Consider the following 25854-nt stretch of genomic DNA (forward strand, 5'->3'; position numbering starts at 1 on the left):
TTAAGAATATGTTTGATGAATAACATTTAATGAATCGTTCCTTTAAACGAGTTAACTTTGTTGATGTCATAGTAAATTTGATAGTTTGCTGTGTTTTTTTTAGATTCTTTTTATCTTTTTAGAACATCATTTACAGTATGTATTTCTGTATTATTACTATTATTATTATTATTATTACTGTAATTATTTGAAATGGTTTTAAAAGCTAAATGTTCATTGCATTTAGCAAAGCAGTGTTAAAGATGTGTTCAGTAATCTGTTAACATGTTAATTATGCCTAATGTGCTAGACAGCAAGCGTTATTTTTGGCAGCATGTTATTAAAGCTTTAGGGGTTTTATGTTTAACAATGTGTCTCACTGTGGTCGATAATGTGCCATATTCTGCATCCATGCCCAAAATTACATCCCACTTTCAATTGCATGCACGCACAGTGTGTTTAGGCTTGTACAACAGTCATGGGTGTTCAGGGGTGCAGTGTTCTGTACCACACCTTTATCTAGTGATTTACAGAAATCACCTAATTCATGTAGCTTTATTGGTTGGACTCTAAAATCTTTCAAGTTCGACATGAAATGTGTGTTTTGGCCAAATGTAATACTGGTACTGATTTCCAATTACATATTTTCATTTAAATTCACTGTTTTTTCATTCTTGACAAACTTTAATGGTGTAGTTAAATGGAAAAACTATAAAATGATTACCATTTACCTAAAAATAAAATGATTACCATTTGTTTGTTTGTTTGCTTATTCAACAAATTCAGAAATCTGTGTTAAGCAAACAACAGTGTAGCTGTTATATAAACATTGATATAAATGTCTATATAAGGCACTGTTTAGAGTACAATATTTTTGTTTGTCTCTAATAGACCAATGAGGTCCAAGCCAACTGGACCAACCCCAGTCTAGTCACAGGTCTAAAGAGTTCAGTACAGATGAAGTTATTACAGGCTTCTAGACTTTTCATTTCATTTTCCCTCCGTAGTCCGACTGATTACTTGTCTTGTTTAAAAAGGTTGATAAAGGGACCACTTGAAAATCTGCTTGTTTTTCAATAGTGCACCGGTGCCTCCCATCCATTTTCTGTTCTGGTTAGAACCAGTTTGTGCTGTTCTATGAATGAAGTAGTTCACAGCATGGTAAGATAAGTTTTTACCATGAAAAGAATGAAAGTTCCTTTTCTTTCTGGCCATTTTGAGGCAGTAAACAAACCCATAACTCCTGACGCTTCAGATACTAAACTAACCTAAAAAAAAAAAGCCCACTTTTATTGCTTCCTTAATGAGTACAACAGTTTTCAGCTGTGCTAGCCCAACTACAGTAGGGTTTTCTGATAATCAATTAGCCTTATAAAATAAGTAACTTGGATTAGCAAACTTAACAGGAGATTGATGGATGCTGATAATGGGCCTCTGTGCTACAATGTAGATCTTTCTTTAAAAATTATTTGATTCATTTTATGCTTATGAAATGGATAAAAATGGGTTGTTCTTTAGAAAACAAGGAAATTTCCAAGTGATCCCAAACTTTTGAATATAGTGTAACAAAACGTTATTGATATATTTGCTCTAAACTAGCTGAATTTTGTAGTACAAAAATCATTTATATATTATATCAAATAAATATTGTTTTACTGCTGATAAAAAAAAAGTGTTAGTCAATATAATTGACTGACAAAAAATTTGAGTAAACTGGAAACAGCTAATGGAAATTGGTGCTAAGATTTTTATGTTGCTGTGTATGCTCTAAACTTTTTACAGTGTAGACATACTGAACAAAAAATCTTACCAGTCATGATTAAACACACAAGGTTCCTCCTCATTAGGTTTTTCCTCATGTTTGTGTATGACTTCCTCATTTATGATAAAATGTGTTGTATTGACTTAGCTATAACTGTAAGTAAAGAAATTCTCTGTGTGTTAAAGTAGATGAATTTTAGCAAAAGCAAATTAAATAAATCCGTTTTGTGACCTGTTGAAAAGCTGCAAATTTGATTCAAAGAAAATAGAATGGAATATATTGGTATTCACTGCCCCTGGCAGATAATTATAGGGTGGGGTGATACAGGATTTTAATGTAATGCATTCTTTTAATTTGGGCAACGTAAAACAGGTGTGTCCATGACTGATTATTTATTCTCAGTTAGAAGACTATGATAATTATGTTTTGTTTTGTTTTTCACACCCACACAAAGCATTCTAATACACCACACCCACCCTATTACACTTGAAAGCCTATACTTGAGAATGGTGTACGTCACGTTCCAGATTCTCAAGCACATATTATTTAGATAACACTCATCCAGTATTAAACTTAATTAATATATTATTAATTAAGATTAATTAAGGTATTAATCCGGTAATAAATATTGGTGTTAAATAGTATTAACTACATAATTGCTTAAGTTTTAAGGTCCACTCTTAAACTCAAGTAAAATAAGAGAAAAAAGGTAGTGTAAAGTAAACTGAATAACACAATTAAACGATACCTGACCATCAAGCCCATACATGCTTGCTGAACATCTTATTCCAGATTTATTCCCCCTGTGTTTGTTGATCCACTCTTATGGAAAGGCTTTCTACTGGATGTTGGCATGTTGGTGATGACTGATTTTAGGTGAGGAGGTCTGAGGGTCAGTCATTTTCCAGTTCATCCCAAAGGTGTTCAGTGGGGTTGGGGGTGTTCCAACATTGTGGTAAAAATTGTTAAAAGTTGGAAGAGCCACATGTGGATGTAATGGTGGAGTGTCTACACACCCTGGTCATATATGGTATGCTGATGCCCTCAGTCTTCACAGATGCCCCTGGAGCACTAGCTGCAAATCTACCCAAACAGGGTAGGGCAGATGTTCACAGATATGTGCTGAAAGCAATTTAAACACAACAGAAATGTTTAAGATTAATTAATTAATTAGGAGTTATTTCTTTAATTGTTCATTACAACAGTGAGAGTTTTGAAAAATTATTCTAAAGAAGAACTATTAAGAATATTATATTATGTATGGAATATTATTAATATTAAGTAAGAATCAGAATTATATTTTGAAAAGATAATTTATATAAGAATGTTTTTTTTTTTTATAAAATAAATAGTATTTAGTTTCTACATTTGTGTTTGGAAAATGTATAAAGCATTTAAGCTAAATAAAGAAGAGTCTGTTGCTTCTGGTAGTCTGGTCTCCTGTTGCACATATTTTTACCCTAACACACACATAAATGATCACAGCACTTTATCAGTCAAGTTAAACTAATCATTAATTAGTAATGCAACAAAGGAAAGTTGATTAGCCTGCTTGGGTGTGTATATATGCACACGTGTGTGTGTTGCTTGGGTGCATGCTCACACACAAACATGTACAGTGTTCTAGTTTCTCACATTCAGACAGGTGCGATTCTCCGAGTAAGATGGTCATGGAGAATTTCAGAGCATATTGCAGTATCAAAAGAATTTACCTTTTCAGGGTATTGCTTCTGACTGTGGTAGCACTGATCGTTTTCACGTGTTTTTCTGTTTATGAAGATAAAAGTGAAACACCGAGCCTTGGTGAGTAATTACTGCTTAGTTTTCTATTCAACTAAACGATAATCTTAGTACATTAACCATAATACCAGTATAAATGGTGGTTTGTGTAGGTGCTTGATGACTTGGTTCAGGAATTTTTGCAATACTTTTTATTTATTTTTATACTATAACAACTTTATACTCAGATTAAATTCTGCTTCACTTTGATAAAACTTTCAGGATGCTAACTGAACAGACTCAAGTCAAGTCAAGACTTGTGTACTCTCATTCTGTTTCACCATTACTTACAGAGATTCATATGGGGAAAAAAATCCAAAAATCCAACAAATTCCCACATTATTGGCTTGTAGTTACTTATAATCAGTCAGCTAATTTGATATTCAAGAACTACTGCCAATTAAATAACTTGTGAAGCATGATGCCCATATATAAATCATTGAATATTTAGAGATTATCCCAACTCTCATTTAGCTAACTGGTTGAGCATGAAGACACCAAGAGGTGTCGAAGATTAACTGGTCAGTCTAGGTTATAAATAAAGGCTGATATTAAAATTTATTTACAGTATATGCTAAAGAGCTGGTAGTTGCTCTTATACAAATTAATGGTGCCCAAGCTGCCACACATACTGTATACTGGACATCATTTAACTTAACACATAGCTTCTCAAACTTATATGGGGTGGACTGAGATGAACATGGGGTCAAAAAAGGTCTTTCACTGATCATGATTATATAGTGTACACTCCCTGGACACTTAATTTAATTTAACTGTGGGGTCAGTGTCCCCCAAAAAAAGTAGCAAAACCTTGTTTTAACAGAAAATCAGGGCATTGTGCAGGTTGTTGTTTTTCCTATGAATGTTTGTCCCTGATCTGATGAAGTGTACATTGTATTGGAAATTATCTTCTTTATTTTGCTAGCCAACTAGGTTCCTATGTTCCAAAGCTTGTTTTTCTTGTTTTTCTGTCTAGTTCTAGTTGTTTTTGTACTTGTGATGACACAGACTTGTATTTTTTCTTTCAGGATTTTGGGACAGACAGGTAGAATAATTTTTTTTATCAACATTGCTTTGCTGTGATCTTTCATTTTAGAGAATTTGAACATGATATTCTGTAGCACAGGTTATTCAAAACAGGTTATTTTTTTTATCTGTCTCAGATGAAAAACACACAAGATGATCAGCCATTATGGAAACCCGAGGTGAAAAAATAAACATTTTCTTTTACAAAAAATTGCTGCATTTGAGTGTTTAAGGGCGCCAAAAAACATTTCCATACTGCTGTTTTTTTCAATAACTTACCTTATCATGTGTAACAGTTTCTAGGAGAAGTGAACATGCATATTTTTGAAGACTGGTGTGGAGGATCTGTACGTCAGTTAAGGACGAACGTGCTGTACCCTCTTTACCCACATGTTGGTGAAATCATTTACACACACACACACACACACAGATCAGTGATAAGTTTTCGCACTTTAAATTGTGCAATTGTGAATGCAGTTTGATTAAAGGCTAAGTTAAAACTGCACAAATTATATTCCAGGTATCCAACTGAAAGTACACACAAAAATTTCACTAGCAAGCTTTTACAGATTTCAGTTTCCTAGGACTTTTTTTGCTCTGAGGATTAAAAGATGAGCACTCATCTGCTGCAATTACAGTTCATGTTATATACATTTATTCTGTACAATATTCATTCCTCAAGCTAAGCATTTTCACTGTTCATTCATTAGTTCATTAATTCATGATCCTCTGAATGGATAGATCAAGAGTATATCCAGGGAACACTGACAGTGGCATTGGACTTAATGCTGCTCTTAGCGTATGCTGATATTGTGCAAGAAATTGCTTAATTTCACAAACGTCAGGGTAATACATAAGCCCATACTTTGTTTATTCTCGGGTCATTGTTGGTTTCTCTTGTCATTAACTACAGTTAAGTTATTCCTCAATGTGTACCAAAAGTTTATTCTGATTATCTCTGCATCACGATGGCCTGCTCTATGTGCTTTTGTACTTTCCTGGTCCTGCTGTACACACACAGTTGAATGCAAATGCAACAATTAAAACTTGCTCTCATCATGATGATGTAGATGTGAATGCCACAAAATTAAAGCTGGCATTCCTTACATTGTACATAGTGTACATTTTTACTTTTTGATTGACTTCCAATTTTAGTTTGTGCTTATGCTACTTACAAACTGAACTGTATATTAATAAGGCTTCCCTAAGTTGTGCTCTGAATTAGATAATAGAATTGTATAACAAATATATTTGTTTATCAGCTGTTAATTGTAAATACATGTGACTGATTAATTTGTGGTGATTTTTAGATACATATGAAACAACATGATAGACATTTACAAATTGCTGTTTTAAAGGCAACCTCCATTTACTAAGAGCTCTGTTGTATGGTATTATTATTTTAGGTTCGAACCACAATCACCAGGCTGGCTGTTAGTGCTGGATGGAAAAACTACGGTCTGAGAATCTTTGGATACCTTCATCCTAGATATAGTGGTACATTCTTCTTCTTCTTCTTTTTTTTTTATAATATAACCTGGTCCCAGGCTGGTCTGCCTGCAGGTTTTCATTGTAGGCAAATATGCTCCTCAAATAATTACTTTTCACTGAACACTAAAGTCAACTGATTAAACAAGTAGAAGCTTGCTTGGTTGAAATGAAAGTCTGCAGCCACTTTTGCCTTTGGTGAATAAGTTTAGGCAGTCCTGCTGTGTGTGTCTAACCATTTCTGCTTGCTCTTTACCAGGTGAATACATTTTTGCTATTGCCTCTGATAATAATGCAGAATTCTGGCTGAGTTCAGATGACAGCACCAAAAAAGTCAATCTGATGGCCTACCTTGGCAAGGTAAAAATTGCCATGTATGTTTACTTTTTAACATCAAGTTATTGAGAAGCTGGTAAATGAAGGTGGATATAGGTAATAGTAATAGTAAAATGAATGGCAACGTATGCTGTTTAACAATATTATAGAAGTATCCCATGCCTTATTGCTTTTTTGAATTGTTGCTCAGTCAGGAGATGAATGGGCAGCCCCAGGAGAGTATGAGAAATTTGCATCTCAAATATCTGAGCCTGTAATGTAAGTACCATTTTTTCATACAGATTTTTCTAGTAAATTAATGATATAGAAAATAATGATTATTATTTCAAATAATAAAATATATAAATGAATAAACTGTAAGTGGAACTATTTTCTGTGTCTGACTTAATCAGTTACATAATGTTTATGTGTATTAATCCAATACAATACCTTTTTTAGGCTATCAAAATACATGCTGTATTTCTTTGAAGTTCTCTACAAACAAAGTGAAGGAATGGATCACCTGGAGGTTGCTGTATGTCTGTTTCATCTGTATTGTATATTTCAGCATTTTTTACATTTCTAACACTGATCCTGCATTAACATGTGTGCAATAAAAAGTGAATTTTCACCACGCAGTGAAAGCTTGTAAGTCTTTTACTAAGGGATTTTATTACATATGTTTTCAGTGGCGTCGCAATGATGATGAGAGTACTTTTGAGGTCATCACTGCGGAGTATTTGTCACGCTATGTTGGTGAGTTGCACGGCTCTCATTCCTCTTATTATTCTAAATCAGCAGTGCTTGTGGGTTGTTAAGCTTTTCCTAAACCTTTTTCCATGTCAATTTTATACATGTACAAGCAGCATAAACTTACTATTTCACCCACAAAATTGTACAATACGCTAAATACAAAACATATGCAATTTATTCATAGTACAAAAACAAATACAAAAATGAATACGGGTACCGCAGCAAAAGTTGAAGTGGTATCTCTGTCATTAAACTTCTTTGCAATTTTGACTTAAAATCAGTGCAGAACCATAGACATTCTGTCTTTAAACAAATTTTGAATGACACAGATGAATTCATTGTATTCTTTCTCAAGAAAATTTGGAGTAATCTGCTAAGTGAATAAATTTGTGTGTATCATTGTGTGGGTACAGATGAGTCTAATATACTGCTGGTGGAAAATAATCACATCCCTCAAACAAAAGCCAGTCATCAAAGGATGTCCCCTGACCCCGTTTTCAAGCCAGAGAAGCCTCAAGTGGACATGGTCAGAGCGGACCCACGAGACTTTATGTATAGAAGTGAGTATTTCAAAAAGGTTTTCCCAGGATTTTCATGAGCCGGGATATTGAAAGCTCCTTGGGGATATTTATTTATACCTTTACATAGTTACTTACTTACTTATATAATTATTTATTTACTAATTTTACTTAGTGCCTACAATTTTTTGGCAGAAGCCTTTTTAAATACAGTACATCTTTATGAGATTCTTCTCATGTTTCCTCTATATTTATGGTTATTCATTTCCTTTCTTAATAAATGTTTTACAGATTTTTCTGGTTTTAGAGTGAATAAACTCTCAGTAGTATAAACTTCAGACTCATTTCTCATGACTTATATCCTCTCTATTTCTCTCAACAGTACCTCTGCTGAAGAACTTAGATTTGGAAAATGTTTTTCCTGAATGTGAATACTATCCACTTCATATATTTAATAACGACACTATTGAGAGATATGATGGGATAAATTACGTAAGTACACCCTTAATTTGTGTTCTGTAAGGAATTATACTTTGAATTAAAAATTATAATTAATATGTACATCTAAATTGAAAATCATGGTTAAAATGAAACGATATTAAAAGAAAAACATGTTTAAGCTGTGTACATGTGGGTTTTTGTCTGGGTTTTCTGGTTTCCTGTAACCTCTGAACTCATTAAATTGGCCTCACTAAATTGCCGGTGTTTGTGTGACAGTGACAATGAAATATTTCTTAGGAACCCAGCAGACTCAGAGTGAACATACACATGAGCTTTTTAGATTGGTTGTGTTCTATGGCACTATTCTTCAGAAATAAATAGCAAAAAGAAAAGTAAAAGAATGTGAAGTAAATGGAGCTTTGAACTGATGGCTGCTTGGATGCTTTCAAGCTGCTATAGACATCTGCCTCGGGTTACTGAGAGTGAGCAAGCGAGAGAGAGAGAGAGAGAGAGAGAGAGAGAGAGAGAGAGAGAGAGAGACAGACAGACAGACAAACAAACAGAAAGATAGACTGACAGAGAAAGCGACATACTCATAAATAGTGTGCAGCTGGGCCACATTAAATTTCACATTCCCCATACTCCTGCTGCAGAACCCTAACTGAAGTGGATAGTATTTATATACAACCAAAACATTTTCCAAATACACACTTCCCAAACCAGGATAGAGTCCAGATCTACTGAGAAAAGAGAGTTAATGAATGTACAATGAATGAAAGCCTTCTGTTTTCATCTATCAAACACAAACACTAAAGCAATTATAGGAAGAGTATTTCAGACTCCAGAAAAATTATCTATTATCTTATATAAAATGTTCTGTATAGGGTGTCTGTATACAGTGGCTTAGTGGTTAGCACGTTCGCCTCACACACATAGATTGGATAAGCAGTACAGACAGTGAAATGAAAAAAATGTTCTTATTTTCCCACGTACCTTAATACTCTAATGAATAACAGTTAATTGTGTTTTTTTTAAAGGTTCACTACTCCTCTGTGTATCCCAATGACCACACAAGACTAGCTAATGAAGGGATTGAGAGAGAGATATGCTTTTACCAAAAGGATGAAACATATGATAAAGGGTAATGTAGACTTTGACACTCTCTCTTTCATATTATTGATTGTATATGTACTTTAATTAATTTATTCATATATGCGTTCATGTGTTTGCTTTCTTTCAAGAGGTGGATTTGGTCAATATCTGAAAATTGAAAACAGACCAGAAGATGAAGAAATAGGTAGCTAACAGTACTAATACCATTCTAATGTTAAAATCCAGCTGATCTAATGTTGAAAATTTAATTGATGATCAATCTTTGTTTTCTGTTATCCCTAAAAGTGGACAAATCAAAAACAGAGAACACAAACAATCCAAAATGGAAACAGGTCTTCAGTGTGAATGTTTCAGATTTCCAAGCAAAGCAGAGTGATTTTGTTGTTAATACTTGCAATAGAGCTGGAAATATTATAATGATCAAAAAACAAGTCATGCCTGTAGTTGAAGCCTTCATGAGTCAACTAAGCAAAGCAGATGCAACAAGGTATATATTCCACACCCTCTATTTCTTTATCCTGAATCTTTTTGACTGGTGGCCACTAATTTATATAACCTAGGATTTAACTTGACTTTTCATGGATGTGCAGGGATCTGGTCTTAAAGCGTGTGATAAATGTGGAGAAGAAAACAGATGATGCTGTGGGCAGTCGATACCTGTTGGAGCTAGAGCTGGAGAACACACAGGGGGATATCATTCTGCTCTCCAAGTATTTTTATGCTTTGAAGGACAAAAATAATAAGAAGAATCCAGAACGTCCAACCCTCTACAGCCCAAAAGGTTTCTCCTGGAATCCAGACACGATAGTCCATGTCATTCTAGCAGGTCAGAACTTATTTACTTATAATAATAGCTCTTTTAAAGCAATAGGGCAAGGGTTTTTTTTTTTTACCTTTTGTTAATTAGGAGTTAACTCGCACAAAGCTTGGCCTTCATTTGCATATGGACTGACAATAATAAGTAATAACTTCTTTCTCAGTAATAATGACAGTAAACACATCCTAACGTGATGAATTGTTTAACCAGTTTTACAGGTTAACGTAACTGTCACTCAAAACCATGCCATGCCACTCTAAACCAATTATATCTTATATTCAGGATATTGTTTTGGAGGCAGTCTGAACTTTCGTTCTGTACATTTTTGTTTTCAACTCATTCACTAAATCGGCAAAATCCAACTATACACAGAATATTAACACCTCTTTGGCACATTTATTTTGGAACTTGTTTTTAATACAAACCCATTAGAAAAAAAAAATAATGTTCTGTGTTTTCTTCCACTTGTGTGCATTAATCCTTAATTATCTGCTTATTTAGTTCAAATTAAAAACAGTTAGGACCTAACTGTGGTCTCATTGGTTACAAATTCAGATCCACACATAAATTACTTAAAATTTATTTGCTTATATATTGTGTGTACTGCTGTACTCACTTCAAATCTAAATCCATTGAGTTTTCCTAAGTGACCAGGGCTATTTGAACTTTTGGTACACAAACACACACACACACACACAGAAGCATATGACTTATATCTTGAACAGGATGTTGTCCTGAATAGGCATTCAGGTAGAAAGTATCTATTGCCAGTTGCCAGTAACCATGGCATATGAAGAGTAGTAATATAAACCACATACTCTGTCCATCATGTCCCTCCTCCCACACTTGCTCCTGAACCTTAGAATATATTTGTATATTTAATAGAATTCACTGTTTTACACTTACTCAGATATATATCCATTCAGATGTTCAATTTATTTTTCTCTGGTTTATTTATATCTATTTATTATAAGTATACTGCTGGTACCGTCACAAAATCTGTTCTTTGTTGCACTGACTGAAATTACAATGTTAATACTGACGAGAGAAGAGAAACGGTTTTACGATTCCTCTGTATGTCTGCACATATGGTGGTATTGACAATAAAGAACCTTGAACCTTGAATATAGCCTTGTTTTCTGCAAGCTGGGATGCTTTTCTTCTCATCAGGGTTGTAAATAACGATTATTAGAGTTACTATATCCTTCTTGACAGGTCAAACCAATCTGGTCATTTTCCTCTTATCTTTCTTTACAGCAAAGTTGTTAAGGTCCACCCACAGAGCTGTATATAATATTTCTATGTGATTTATTAGCTTATCCAACGTAATCAGTCTAAGTATCTAAGTTGAAATCCTGAAGTCCCAGGTGTAAGGCCTTGTTGTGCTCAAATGCTCTCTTTTTAATAGTCTCTGTTTTTTGGTACTTTTTTCAACAGTGAGAAACCAAGGAAGATGGGTCATACATTTCATAAAGGAAATGGAGAAAGTGTACAAAGCCACAGGAGACAAAAACTTCAACATCATTCTCATAGACTATAATAGCACCGACGTTGATGTAGAGAAGGAACTGAAAAATGCAAATGTACCAAGGTAGAACTTTTGCTTATCAAACCCAGATGGACCAGGTGTACATGATAAACTTTTGTGATATGCATGGACAAATAATATTTTTTTGTGTGTTGTCTTTTTTTTTTTTTTGGCACTATACACAGCTACCAGTTTGTGAGTCTGGGTGGACCTTTTGGCAGATCACCAGGACTCCAAGCAGGAATAGATCTTGTTAGAGTAGGAAACCATTTTTCATTTAATTTAATAAATAATTAAATATTATAATTTTTTAATTATATTTATAATTTTAGAACCTTTATAATAAACATTTTATAGACTTTATATGAAACACTTAAATCTGTATCACTACATTTAACACTAATCTATTGTGTCTATATTTAACATTAACCTATTAATCTATGTTTTTTTGCTAATTTCTCTTTCCTCCATCAGGATGACAACAGCATTTTGTTTCTGTCTGACCTGCATCTCCACTATCCTGTGACAATACTAGACTCCCTGCGTAAACACTGTGTGCAAGGGAAAATGGTGTTTGCTCCTGTAGTAATGAGACTGGAATGTGGTGCAACAGTCCAGGCCCCTGCAGGTTGTAATGTTATATCACACATTAGATAATTTATGTTTAGATAATTTATGTTTAGGCTACAGTCCATGTCTTTTATATTTGTTATAATAACTATTTTTTTGTGTGACACAGGATTCTGGGAAACAATGGGATATGGTCTGGTTGGAATTTATAAATCAGACATGGTTAAAATTGGAGGAATGAATATTAAAGAATTTACAGACAAGTGGGGTGGAGAGGACTGGGAATTGCTGGACCGGTAAGTACAGGCCAATATTTAATAAAATTTGAAAGATCATCTCAGCGTTTAAAAGTACAGAAGTACTTTTCATAGTGATGTTTACAACCATCTATGTCATAATTTTGACTTAATAACTCATATGCAAGTTTATGTCATCCATTATAATGTCATCTAATTATATATAAATTATTATTTCATAGCTACTCATATTATTTTCACATAATATGTAACACCCCAAAATCTAACAATAAGATTAATTTTTTCAGATATTAGTTTATCATTTTTTATTCTGTATGCTGTTCATATCTTATTCAGAATTCTACTGAACAAGCTGGAGGTGGAGCGACTGAACATCAGGAATTTTTTACACTTCTACCATTCAAAGCATGGCATGTGGAACAACGAATGAACAATGAATGAAACAACATGTACTGTACAGCAACTGATAGAAGGACGCGCAGTGCGTTGTGAAGTGTTTTTAATAGGGCTGTCAGTTGATCAAAATTTTTAATCTAATTAATTACATGATGTGACGATTAATTAATCTAATTAATCGCATTTAATCAAACATGAACAATGGCTGAGAAATTCCCCCCAAAATGATCATTTAAAGTCATTACTGTGTTAAACGAGCATTAAATAGACATTACAACAAATACTTTTTTATAAAAACAGCCTATCACTTAGACTACAACATATTTAGCTTGAGCTAATCTTTCCTCTTTTGATTTTTTTCAGTGTCAAACAGCTGATTTATTTTCGAAAGTACTGTAGTTCTTGACTATTCGAAATGCATCCATTAACCTTGTCTTCCACTATATTAACAGGCCTACAGTCCACAGAAATCCATTTAGCTATCGTATTTGCAAGTATTTCCGATGTAGGCTTGCTCGTTTTGTCGCGACTAGCCTCAGGCAGTGTGGTTTGGCAGAGCATGTTGATTGTAGCAGCCGGGGTTGTGCTAACTGTAGAACTCGCTACAACATGCGTTGAGTTCATGTGGTATTTCAGGCTAGAACTGCTTCGATGGTATGCAAATTCCTTACTGCAGACAATGCAGATGACTGGTTTGATCAGTGGCTCCATCTGGATGAGTTTTAAATTTACATTGTCCCTTCAGAGGGAAGATCTTTGTCGTGGTTTTGCATCGTCACTACAGCTTACAGTGCTAAGATGATGTACAGGTCTGGCGCGAGGCAGGGCGGGAGAGGGTGCGTTAACTGCCTTAAAGTATTTTAATCACGTTACTTTTTCATTACTAAGTTAACGCATTAAACTGACAGCCCTAGTTTTTAAGTTTTTAAAAAACTTAAAAAGCAAAACCTTTTTTTAGCTAAAAAAACGTGTTACTTTTGATTAAATAAGAGATCCACCAAAAGTGTTAAGTAAATTTAAAACCGTGACACATTTGATATGTTTTAAAAACAACCCCTGATTACAGCGTTTTCAACAATGTTTGAAAAATCCCAACATATGTGTAGCACTTTTTTCCTGTCTGATCATAACAGGCCATTCATAACCACGGTGGCCGGGCAAGTGAACTATGAAAATTGGTTTTGCATTTAATGAAAAAACAACAAAAAATGGCCGCCACTGTATATGCATTCCTTTTTATCCTATTCATTCCATTAATTTCTTATTGAATGTATGTATCTATTTAGGGACATTATGTACTAACTGATACAAGGTTTGTGTATTTTACTCTAGAATTTTAATAGACTTTCAGTATTTTTTTCTTTTTTATATATTTTGAATGTATGCTGCATTTGTACTGTACAGGTGTAAAAATATTGTATGGCATGACAGTGTCACACTTTTATTTGTGTATACTTGTATTTATATATATATATATATATATATATATATATATATATATATATATATATAGCTTATGAGCATTGTTATTTTCTACTTGATGAACTAGCCAAACCTATGAACATCTTTAAACCTGTGCATTTTGCTTAGTATGCCTATGTCAGACTTAAAGTTTGTCAACTCTAATAACTGCAAGTATATGCATAATAATGTATTATATTGTAATTACAGACTCTGTATAATAAATATATTTATATAAATATAAATAATATATATATATATATATATATAAATATATATATTATTATATATATTTATATATAAATATATAATTATAAATATATAAATATATATATAAATATAATGAAAAAGAAGTTTTTCAGTGCAATATTATGCTTACATTAAATCTCATTTTGTTTTTATCAATTTCTCATCTGACTTATATATACATGTGTGTGTGTGTGTGTGTGTGTCTGTGTGTGTGTGTGTGTGTGTCTGTGTGTGTGTGTGTGTGTGTTATGTACACCTGGAAACCTGCTCAATTAATTATCAAGTCAGCTAATAATGGGTCAGCAGCACGTAAACTGACCTATGACAATAAGTCAAGATTTGGGGCGTTTCAGGATTAGGTGCAAAACCTTTGTGTCTAAAACTTAATTAATACGAGTTTTGACATGCACCTTCGTGCACAGGTAAGACCGGATTTACTGGCCTAACACTATACAAGCACCTCAGCAAAACTAAAAGATAACGACTAAACTAAAAAGAGTATTTGGTTTTGTCATAAGTTTTGCTCTTAAGGTGACACCGATAAAATAACAATAATACAAATAAGAGTTTTTGTTTGTGTACTCCTCAATTTGCTTCTCAATTTATGTAAAAAAAATTTTAAATTAAAAACTTCTTCTTCTTCTTCTTCTTTCAGCTTTTCCCTTCAGGGGTCAACACAGCGAATCATCTCTCTCCACCTATCCCTATCTTCTGCATCCTCAACACTTGCACCCACTAGCTTCATATCATCATTTATTCCATCCATATACCTCCTCTTTGGCCTTCCTCTTTGCCTCCTGCCTGGCAGCTCCATGTCCAACATTCTCCTACCAATATACTCCCTCTCCCTCATCTGAACATGTCCAAACCATCTTAATCTGGTCTCTCCCTAACTTTGTCCCCCAAACGTCCAACATGAGCTGTCCCTCTGATGTACTCGTTCCTAATCCTATCCAACCGTGTCACTCCCAAAGAGAACCTCAACATCTTCAGCTCTGCTACCTCCAGCTCTGACTCCTGTCTCTTCCTCAGTGACACTGCCTCTAAACCATACAGCATGGCCGGTCTCACCACTGTCTTGTACACCTTCCCCTTGATTCTCGCTGATATTTTTTTATCACACAGAACTCCCGACATCTTTCTCCACCCATTCCAACCTGCCTGCACTCGCTTCTTTACCTCTTTCCCACACTCTCCATTATTGTGGACTGTTGACCCCAAGTACTTAAAATGAAAGTAGTCACTAGGTTAAGATATATAAACAAATATGAAAGTAGTCACTAGGTCACTAGCTTATACAAATATCTTAACATAGTGACTATTTTCATTTCTGGTGCTTTGGCATTTCTGCACTGTGTTGGCACGATGTTAACATATCTCTAATAAGATCACAAACATAATACCTACACTACAAAGATAGATTGGTCTGAATCATTCTTATGTTAAGATTTCTAGTTAAAAATTTTAAGCTAAATCAGGAGCTTTCTGAGATCAATCTTAGAAGCTTTAAGATTACCAAAACTGCATTAGCTGGTGTTATTAGGTACGATGACGCTTCAAAGGCTTACTGTGGAAGCGGGGGTGTGGTCGAGTTTGTGAATGGAGGGTGGAGCCGAGAGAAGTGTGATGTAAGTATCACACACCTGTGCTTACAGATATTAATGATTGCTCTCATTAGAGAGAGAGAGGGAGAGAGAGAGAGGGAGAGAGAGAGAGAAAGAGAGAGACAGAGAGAGAGAGAGAGAGAGAGAGAGGGAGAGAGAGAGAAAGAGAGAGACAGAGAGAGAGAGAGAGAGAGAGAGAGAGAGAGAGAGAGAGAGAGAGAGAAAGAGAGAGACAGAGAGAGAGAGAGAGAGAGGGAGAGAGAGAGAAAGAGAGAGACAGAGAGAGAGAGAGAGAGAGAGAGAGAGAGAGTTGAGCACACTGAGACATGTGTATGTGCATTAAAATCTCTGACACAGCACAGAAATGAAAGTAATGACTAGGTTAAGATATATACACAAATATGAAAGTAGTCACTAGGTCACTAGCTTATACAAATATCTTAACATAGTGACTATTTTTATCTCTGGTGCTTTGGCATTTCTGCAATGTGTTGGCACGATGTTAGCATATCTCTAATAAGATCACAAACATAATCCCAACACTACGTAGATGGAGTAGTCCTGAATCACTACACTAAGATTTCTGGTTAAAAAATTGAAAGCTAAATCAGGAGCTTTCTGAGATAATTCTTGGAAGCTTTAAGATTACCAAAACTGCATTAGCTGGTGTTATTAGGTACTATGACGCCTCAAAGCTTACTGTGGAAGCGGGGGTGTGGTCGAGTTTGTGAATGGAGGGTTGACCTGAGGGATGTGTGATGTAAGTATCACATACCTGTGCTAAACGATATTAATGATTGCTCTCATTATAGAGAGAGAGAGGGAGAGAGAGAGAGAGAGAGAGAGAGAGAGAGTTGAGCACACACAGATATTTTTAGACACTACACTAACTTCACCTATAAAAATTTACCTGTAACTTGTTTAATGTACTTATTGAATTTATCTAAACAAACTTGCCATAACACACTAGTGCTAGAAAGACCTGCTGTGATTTCTAATGCTGTTTAATAAAGGAGAATCTCAAGCCCAAAATGGCAGTCTTTGGTTTTATATGTATTGTTTCCATGTTTAAAAGATAACAATAAACATTATATTGAGTGTGTTGATATAGATATACTCATTTTTAAGCTAAATCAGGAGCTTTCTGACATAATTCTTAGAAGCTTTAAGATTACCAAAACTGCATTAGTCATTATTAGGTGTTATTAGGTACGATGACGTTTCAAAGGCTTATTGTGGAAGTGGGGGCGTGGTTGAGTTTGTGAATGGAGGGTGGAGCCGAGAGAAGTGTGATGTAAGTATCACACACCTGTGCTAAACGATATTAATGAGAGAGAGAGAGAGAGAGAGAGAGAGAGAGAGAGAGTTGAGCACACAGAGACATTTTTGAGTTTTCCATCCCTGCCTCCAGTTTTCTCTTATCTAAACCCTTCGAACCCACTACACTAACTTGTGAGACATTGTAAGTGTATAGAGAGATGTGGGTCCCCTTCACCTATAAAAATTTACCTGTGACTTGTTTTATGTACTTATTGTCACTAAATGTTATAGACATCACACATTTCTGAAACTTTTATGTAAATTGAAAAGTTAAAACTACATATATAAGACTGTAAATTTGTAAAAATAGCACCACTGTCATGTCATACTACTGTATGGATGTGATTATTGGGCAGATTTGTTTGGAAATTTATTTAAATACCAGGTGTATTCATTAACAAGTCAGCAGAGTGGTGTAGTGAGGTGCATAGCTCCAGTGTCCCTGGTTCAGTCCTGAATTGTGTGGAATTTTACATGTTCTCCCCATTTATGAGTGGGTCTTCTGTGAAAGTGCATTGTTATATATTATCCTGCTAGTTTACCCAGATCATCATCAATCTTAATTTATTTTACTATAATTTCAATTAAGATAATTTACCATCTTGTTGTTTAGTCTTAGGCAAAAAATAAATGAAAGGAACTGCCTGACATCATTTCAGGCCTTTACCTATATCTTAGGGTAATATACCTAAACATTTGGAAACTGAACAAAGACAGATATGAATTTGTTGAATAAACTACTTGAAGGAAACAGCTATTAACTTTGTCTGAATGCGTGGCATTTTGCACTTATTTAGTTGATGTTCCTGGATATTGCTTCTGAAACATTTTTGGACCCAGTCCCTGACAAAATAAACACAAAAACTAAATACAATAGGCATCACTATCACCACGACTGTGTGCATAGATGGAGTTAGATAAAATATATAATAGTGTAATATTGACTTTAAATGTCAAAAATAATAAACGTCTCAATTACATAAAAGGAAAACACTCTGCTAGCTAAATGTTTAATGCTATAGAAGCTACATATCTTTAATTAAGACTTTCACACAGCACATAAACATAGTCTTCATGGTCTTTACCTCTGTTACATCTATACAATGATGTATTTCAGTAATAATACACTTAGGACCATAGTTTTAAATGCATGGAAATAATCTCTGAACTACTTTGACAGTTAAAGAAATAAAGATATAAAATTACACTCAAAATATAAGGTCGATTATATGGCCCTAATGTAACTCAGAACAGGACATTTCAGATTATATTTTGAATAAATATGCAGTTAAAGACATGAAGTGAAATCACCTTCAAGCCAATTAAATTTCTAAATTTGTTCATTAGGCCGCATTAAAAAAAAGAGACTGCAACGTTCTTTCTTTTTTTTTACTTTTTTCTTTTGTTCCATTTTGAGTCTTCTCTCTACAGGACTCTAGAAGGTTACATCCAGATTAGGTTTACTGGGTTCCACCAGCAGCATCAAACATTTTCTTCCTTCCTTCCATACCAGACATGGCTTCCACATTTTTACGCCAGTCGCCTACCTCTGAAGTCAGGACCTGATGAATAAAAAAGGACAATAATGGTAAACTGACCTTTAGAGAATGCCCTTAGACAACATTTTAACCATCAGCCAACGTAAATAATATATTAAGTACTATATAGAGAGAGCTGCACTAAATATCGGCTTATGAAAGTACCACTGTTGTAATGTAAAAGAGTATATTTTATTTAACCATAAACATTATTTGCTGTACACTATTTATAAAGTTTATTTCTAGAGCCTCTCATACCTTTTCTTGTTTGATATCCTCCTTCTTGACGGACTTGAGGTTGGCTCGCAGGTCCATGGAACCCTTGTGTTTGGAGCCCAGCAGAGCTCGCATCATCTCATCAGCAGAAACACGTACCTTCCTTAGAGCTGGCTTCTTAAACTTCCCTCCCAGGTCCTGAACTTTCAGCTTCAGTTCACGAATCTTAGATTATAGGGAAATTTGAAAAAGAAAAAAGCATGCAATTATTCCCCAATCCCTGACAACGTTCCCTGTAGTGATAGCAAACAGTATCTATTTGGGGTGGAGGTGTAAGTTTCTCACATAACTTACATCAATATTGTGCTTCATCACTTTAGCCTCACAGTCATACCGCTCTTCATCCACAATGTCAATCTTTTCATAGAGTTGTTTGCACAGATTCTGAAAAAGACATAAGCAAGCATGCAAATTATTTTGAATCCAACAACTTATAGACAGTACCACAGTAGCATTTTACACTTTATACCCTAGACCCTGTCCTGTTGCAAATTTTTTTGAATGGTTGACAGAAAGGTTAGTAATCTGATGGGTCAAAACAGAAGGTGACAAATGTAACTGCAGTTCTAAGAATGAGTTGAAGACCGCCAATTTACGAGTGTGACTGTGATGCCATATCACAACCACCTTCTGGGTATTCTCAACAACCCAAAGAATTTCAGCAGTCTGGTAGCCCTCCTTTTAGTTGTAGTTTCATTCTGAATGTAGAGATGTGGGCCCATGCATCTAACATCCCTCCATGCGAGCACTTTGGCGTTTCTGCCATGCAGCTGAGGGCAAGTGATGAGACACTGCATGCTTTAATAATCAAATAAAAAGTTTGTATCTATTGTCTTCTTCTTGCAGTATTTTTATTTTATTTTATTTTTTTAAGTTATTAGATCTTTAAAACTCTTCTTTGTGTTTTTCTTTGTTTAACTGGTGCTTAACTTAAAGAAGTATGCACACTTGGTCCATTTTAGTACTTCAGGTTGTCTCAGAGCAATGATAATTTAGTGGTACAATTCACAAGGTTAACACAGGAGAGCCTTCAGGACTGCTTTGGGAACATTTGGCAAAATCTTCCCTGATAGACAAATTTCTTCTGATTCAATTGAAAAGTATGGCAAAGCCAGAAGAGCAGTGGCAAATGCAGAGTTTTACAGAACTTTACAGAACTCTTTAGCTTATTGAACATGCCATCCTTTCAGAAGGCAGTGACAGAAATTACAGGGAAATCAACATAGTTAGGACAATCATAGGCTATCTACATGGTGTGATGGTCAAGAGATATTATAAGTTTTGCTATTGTACATGGTAAGGAAATGAGCAAGTAGAAATACTCTAGTAATTCTAAAGGAAACCAGCTTGGTGGTTTGCAATATAAGGTTTCCACAACTGTTTGTTTTGGGGGGTATAATAAATATATATTAATATAATTATACTTGTAATTCTGTCAGTGAGAGTCCTGAGAGTTGTAGAGGAATCATTTTTTCATTCAGGTAGCGTGATTTCTCTTCATCCTTTTCTTGTTTCTCCCTCTCCAACTCTTCCATGGCTCTGTTGAGGAGCAGCATCTAAATGAACAAACGTCAGACTGTTTTTAATACAGATAGAATTTCATGGCCTTTCAAAATTGTACTGTATAAATTATAAATTAAATGAAAAAAGAATATGGAAACAACCAACCACACTTGCATATGTTTTTGGTTTACAAATGATGTAAATACTGGTAACTTCTGGAAGCAAGTTTGTAACTGATTGGGTCAAACAACAGCAATGATTAATTTCTCTTCCACCCTTTCATATTTGGTAGCTAAGTTTGACTAGCAAAAACTGAAAGACTTGGCCTGGCCCTGTCAATATTCCCCTTCTTCCAGACTTTGAGGCGGTTGTGCAGAAGCAATTTGTCACACCCACAGCATCTCTTATATAATCCAGGACCAGCAGAAGATTGGCAAATGAGGCTGGGTCAGAAAAGATTGGCCTTAACCCTAACCCATGGCAGCCTTTATATCATGTTCCACAGTCTGTTTTGGGCAGTGATGGATGGTTTTCTGTCTAAGATGCGATATCTAAGTGTGTCGGACAATCTTAGGCATGTTTCCTTCTGGCAGTAGTTATGAAAGTGCAGGCAGTAGCAGCAGAAAAACTTCTGCCACTTCTGGCTGTCAAAGTCTTGGTTCCAAATGGATGACTGGGATTGTCTCTTTACACTGCTTGTTGAACTATGTTTGGGCCAGATGCTCTCTGCCTATTGCAGTAGGCCCAATACGCCTAACGCTGTGTTAGGGAGCACTCAGGCACTTTTGTCGGCATAGACGTAGCCGTAAACTTAACTAGACTCCAGTGGGGCCTGAGGCCTCAGCTTGAGTTAGCTCAGAGGCAAAGGGCTTAGCAACGGGTTCAGATGAGGGATGGTGGGTGGGGGCATGTGCACCCATCACCTCGACATTGGGCCAGAATCAGGCTCTCTTTGTTCCTCACTGGCAAGCGATGCAGCTTGGGCAGCCCTGAGGCAAAGCCCTAATAATGACTCAGGAGTATTAGTTGTGGTTTTAGTATGTACCTCCTCAGACAATGGCTCCTCTACAAACCACAGTAATAGTCCCAGAACACAGAGAAATGCAGCGGATATTATTGGACACCCTGAAAAAAAGCCATCAGGAAGATCCGAAAATGTAACTGACAGGTCAGATATTTCTACCATTATTTCCCCATACCCAAACAAGATGAGGGACAGTACCTAATCTTAGACATCATGAGATTAAACAAATTTGGCCCCTGAAATGCAAGATGCTGATGGTTCCAATGGTACGACAAGGCAATAAATGGAGATGACTGGTTTGCCACTGTAGATCTCAAAGGTGCCTATTTGGGACTTTCCTGAGGTTTCAGTTTCAGGACAGGTCTTACATATATTGAGTCCTCCTTTTTGGCATCTCCTTAGCCTTGTGAATATTCATGAACACAGTATTTGCACGTCTTTGCTGTCTAGGTAGCAGGATCCAACACTTGAGTATTTGTCTCAATATGAAGAAGAGCTTGTTGGAGCCATCTCAAGTCACTCAGTTCCTGTGTCTGATTTTGGACTCTGAACTGTTATTCCTCAAGACACAGGACTGATTCAGTGCTTGCCTCTTTCACTTTTGAGTAGGCCCGAAAGTGAACCAGGGTTTTGTGTCTCAGCTCAGACAACTTACTCAGTGCTGCTTACTCAGTGTCTTGAGGTAGCTCTCCACTGGTGGAAGTGTGGGATAAACATGATAAGAGGCATAATGCTGGGCCCAGAATGCCTGCAGCAGCTAGTATCAACAGATACCTCCCAGCTAGTTGGGGATCACAAAATATTATAACATTGCTTAAGGGGGCAAAGATGTACAACACACAGAATAAGACATATCATGTCTCAATGTGACTTCGACAAAGTCCCAAAGGAACTACAGCACTCCTCATTTAAGCCCCTTGAATCTGTGGAACTGAAATTGCTGTCTCTAAAAATAGCATTACTTTTGACAATAACCTCCAGGCTCTCTAGGTTCATCAGTGATGCTGTATGTTAATTCCAGATGGTTATGGGGTTGTAAGGGGTTGTATGCTCTAAACCAGAATGTTGTGGCAAGCCACTATCTGTGGTCCAGCTGTGGTGTCATCCCTGCATCAGGCAGGGTGATAGGAAAGGCCTCTTTTTTCCCCCTTCTAGCATTTTGCAAGAGAGCTGAGCATGGGTAGTGCCTGGCATTTGGCTCAAGACCATAAATATGTAAATACATAATTTGTCCATTAATTGAAACTTCCTTTCGTGTTGTAGCAAATAAAGTTTCCCCATGTATATGGAATATGTAAAGAAATGGAGAGATAGTCTCAATACATTAGAGAATGCTTGTTTACATTGTAATGTTTGTTCTCTGAATTAAGAGAACACATCATAACCGAACATTCTTCTTGCTATCTTGCTATGATCCTAGTTATGCTTAATAATTTCATCCAACGCGTTTGGACATGAAATTATGTGACCCATTTTGCAAACTATGTACATGGAAATATAAATTAGTTTCAAGCTCTCATTAACTAAGGGTTCTTCTTTCTAGAGACTTGACAGCATGTATTTTCTCCATTAGAATTTGAAGAATTTAAGCACCAAGGCTGCAACATAACAAACTTTCAGATTCATCTGCTTTCATCCATGTAAGCAACAAAACCATGGCAGTTTGTAACTAAATGTCTTGACTCATTGAGACAAACCTTGAGAGAGAGTTTCCGAGATGCAGAAATCTTGCATTTGGGCTGTAAGGATATAAAAGCATGTTAATTAAGTGCAAACTCAATTATATGATTTAGCAAAGGTAAAAAGTTAAAGATTATTTGGCATTGTGGCCTGTGCCTATGACTAAATCATAGACATGCTGATATTCAGTATGACAGCACTCTTCTATAAGGTTGCTTAATTATTGCTACATAAATAGTACTAATTGCAAATATCACATTAATCATTTTTCACAGTAATCAATTATCACATTAATCATTTGCCCATTTGGTTTAATTTAACAGTATGGCTTCCACCCCATTATAATACTGCTAACAACATAGCACTTGATCCAACATATCCCTTTATGTTGATGTAAATGAAGCCAGTAAATTTTGAACTCAGTAATTTTATTGAGTTAAGAAGAGTCTCCAGTTTAGACACCTTCACCTCACATGTCCTCTCTGCAAAAAACTTTGCATGCAAATTAAAACTCAATTCAGCCCTTTTAACCAAAAGATATCAATAATTTTATGTTAAATACCTAACATCAAGAACATGCATTGAAATGCTCATTGTGTGTGTGTGTGTGTGTGTGTTTGTGTACATAATGCACAAGAGGTTCTCAATTGGATTTAGGTCTGAGGAATGTTGGAGACAGTCATTTGCCAGTGAATTCATCAACCAGAAACTGCCTACACACTCTGGCCACATGAGGCCTGGCATTGTCATGCACCAGGAGGAACCCAGGGCTCACTGCACTAGCATAAGATCTAACAATGGTTCAAAGGATATCATCCCCATACCTAACTGCAGTAAGGGTACAGTTGGCTGTGCAACCCTCCAAGGATATTCCTCCCCAGACCATCACTGACCCACCACCAAATCTGTCATGCAGGATGATGTTGCAGGCCACATAACTTTCCCATGGCATCGCCACACTCTTTCACATGTGCTGAGGGTGAACCTGCTCTCATCCATAAAAAGAATAAGGCACCAGTGAAGGACCTGCCAACTCTGGTGTTCTCTGACAAATACCAAACGAGCTGCATGGTGCAGGGCTATGAGCACAGGTCCTACTAGAAGATGTTGGGCTCTCAATCGACCCTCCTGGAGTCTATTTCTGAAAAATTGGTCAGAAACATGCATGCCAGTACCCTGCTGCTGGTCATGTTGTAGGGCTATGACAGTGCTCCTCCTGTTTCTCTTTGCACACAGAGCAGATACCGGTCCTGCTTCTGGTTTGTTCTACAGCCCCTTCTAAGGCTCTGTCCAGCTAACCTCTTATAACAGCCCATCTCTCATTATCTCTTCCATGCTCTTAGCACTTATCTGTGCTGGGAGACACACCAAAACCTCTTTGCGACAGCACGTATGGATGTCCCTTTTTGGAGGTTGTCTTGCTGTTGCCTCTCCAGTGCACATGTTGTTACTTTCATTTACACCAAAGCAAAGGATACTGATTCATAATCACTTATGCTTCCTAACTGGACTGATTTATATTCCTGAAGTTTAATTATTTATTTTGTGATATACTGTCATGATTAAGTGTTACCTTATTTGGATTGATATATATTTATATATAGATATGTGTGTGTGTGTGTGTGTGTGTGTGCGAGTGTGCACGCAATGCACCAGCAAAAGAAGAAAAGTCACAATCTGTTTGCTAAAAAGTACATTATTATTTTATATTATGATAGATTTTTGAAAGAAAATGAGAGGATCAAAAGTTGTCATACTTGATATCAGTAATATCCATCCATAAACCTAAGTAGTGGTGAGATGATTTCTATAAATACCTTGTCAAAAGCCTTTGGGTTTCCTCTTGGACGTCCCTGGAACAGGGCATTCATGCCAAAGACAAATCATACAAGAAGTTTAATTTTAATTTCAACATATAGAATACTACACTGTAGGTATAGTCATAATACCAATGAAATCTACTGCACATTAACATGCAATCATTTTATATGCAATAATATTGAAAAGTATGCTTACCAAGCTGTCAGAATCAAACGATGGAGAGCATAAAGATACCAGAAAACAGTGTCAATGAGAAAAGTAATGAAGTATTTTTTTTTATATGTATTATACTGAATGATATTTTGCCAGTGGTACTCTAGTATAACAGTATTAGTTCAAGTATCTGTTCAACTCCTAAGTTCAACTACCATGTCCCGTTCAGTCCACAAACAAATCTTTTTTTTCTCTATCAGTAAATGCAATATAACGTTGTTACAGTTACCCAGATAAAGAACCATTGCCTATTTTAATGTAAATCACATAAGCAAAATCAAAAACGAAAAACAGGAATACTTACCTTGACATGGTGACACTTTTTAGCACATAAAAAGGAAGAAAGAATTGCTATTACAAATGGAATGTGCCCCAAAGAATATTTCTTTGTGAAATGAAACTCTGAATGCTAAACCATTAAGA

At 35.7% G+C, this 25854-nt stretch overlaps 2 protein-coding genes across 2 annotated transcripts; one reads left to right on the forward strand and one right to left on the reverse strand.

Annotated features, from left to right (window-relative positions):
• Positions 1-3328: 3328 nt before the first annotated feature.
• On the forward strand, positions 3329-14184 carry b4galnt3a (beta-1,4-N-acetyl-galactosaminyl transferase 3a). The gene is made up of 20 exons (XM_058416768.1): positions 3329-3544; positions 4549-4565; positions 4684-4725; positions 4843-4938; positions 5953-6043; positions 6294-6394; positions 6561-6628; positions 6809-6884; positions 7039-7105; positions 7516-7662; positions 8003-8112; positions 9099-9202; positions 9303-9358; positions 9460-9661; positions 9765-10000; positions 11429-11582; positions 11705-11777; positions 11994-12147; positions 12259-12385; positions 12683-14184. Exons 1-20 carry the CDS (start codon positions 3337-3339, stop codon positions 12774-12776), a joined length of 2223 nt encoding a protein of 740 aa, XP_058272751.1. The 5' UTR covers positions 3329-3336; the 3' UTR covers positions 12777-14184.
• A 4227-nt stretch (positions 14185-18411) lies between these two features.
• On the reverse strand, positions 18412-25328 carry tnni1d (troponin I, skeletal, slow d). Its single transcript, XM_058416770.1, has 6 exons — positions 25215-25328; positions 23415-23456; positions 20615-20746; positions 19485-19574; positions 19173-19355; positions 18412-18938 (listed from the first exon to the last, which is right to left on the reverse strand). The coding sequence occupies exons 1-6, from the start codon at positions 25266-25268 to the stop codon at positions 18837-18839; spliced, it is 603 nt and encodes a 200-aa protein (XP_058272753.1). The 5' UTR covers positions 25269-25328; the 3' UTR covers positions 18412-18836.
• Positions 25329-25854: the final 526 nt, after the last annotated feature.

Source organism: Hemibagrus wyckioides, linkage group LG19, assembly GCF_019097595.1.
Source record: "Hemibagrus wyckioides isolate EC202008001 linkage group LG19, SWU_Hwy_1.0, whole genome shotgun sequence".
Taxonomy (NCBI): domain Eukaryota; kingdom Metazoa; phylum Chordata; class Actinopteri; order Siluriformes; family Bagridae; genus Hemibagrus; species Hemibagrus wyckioides.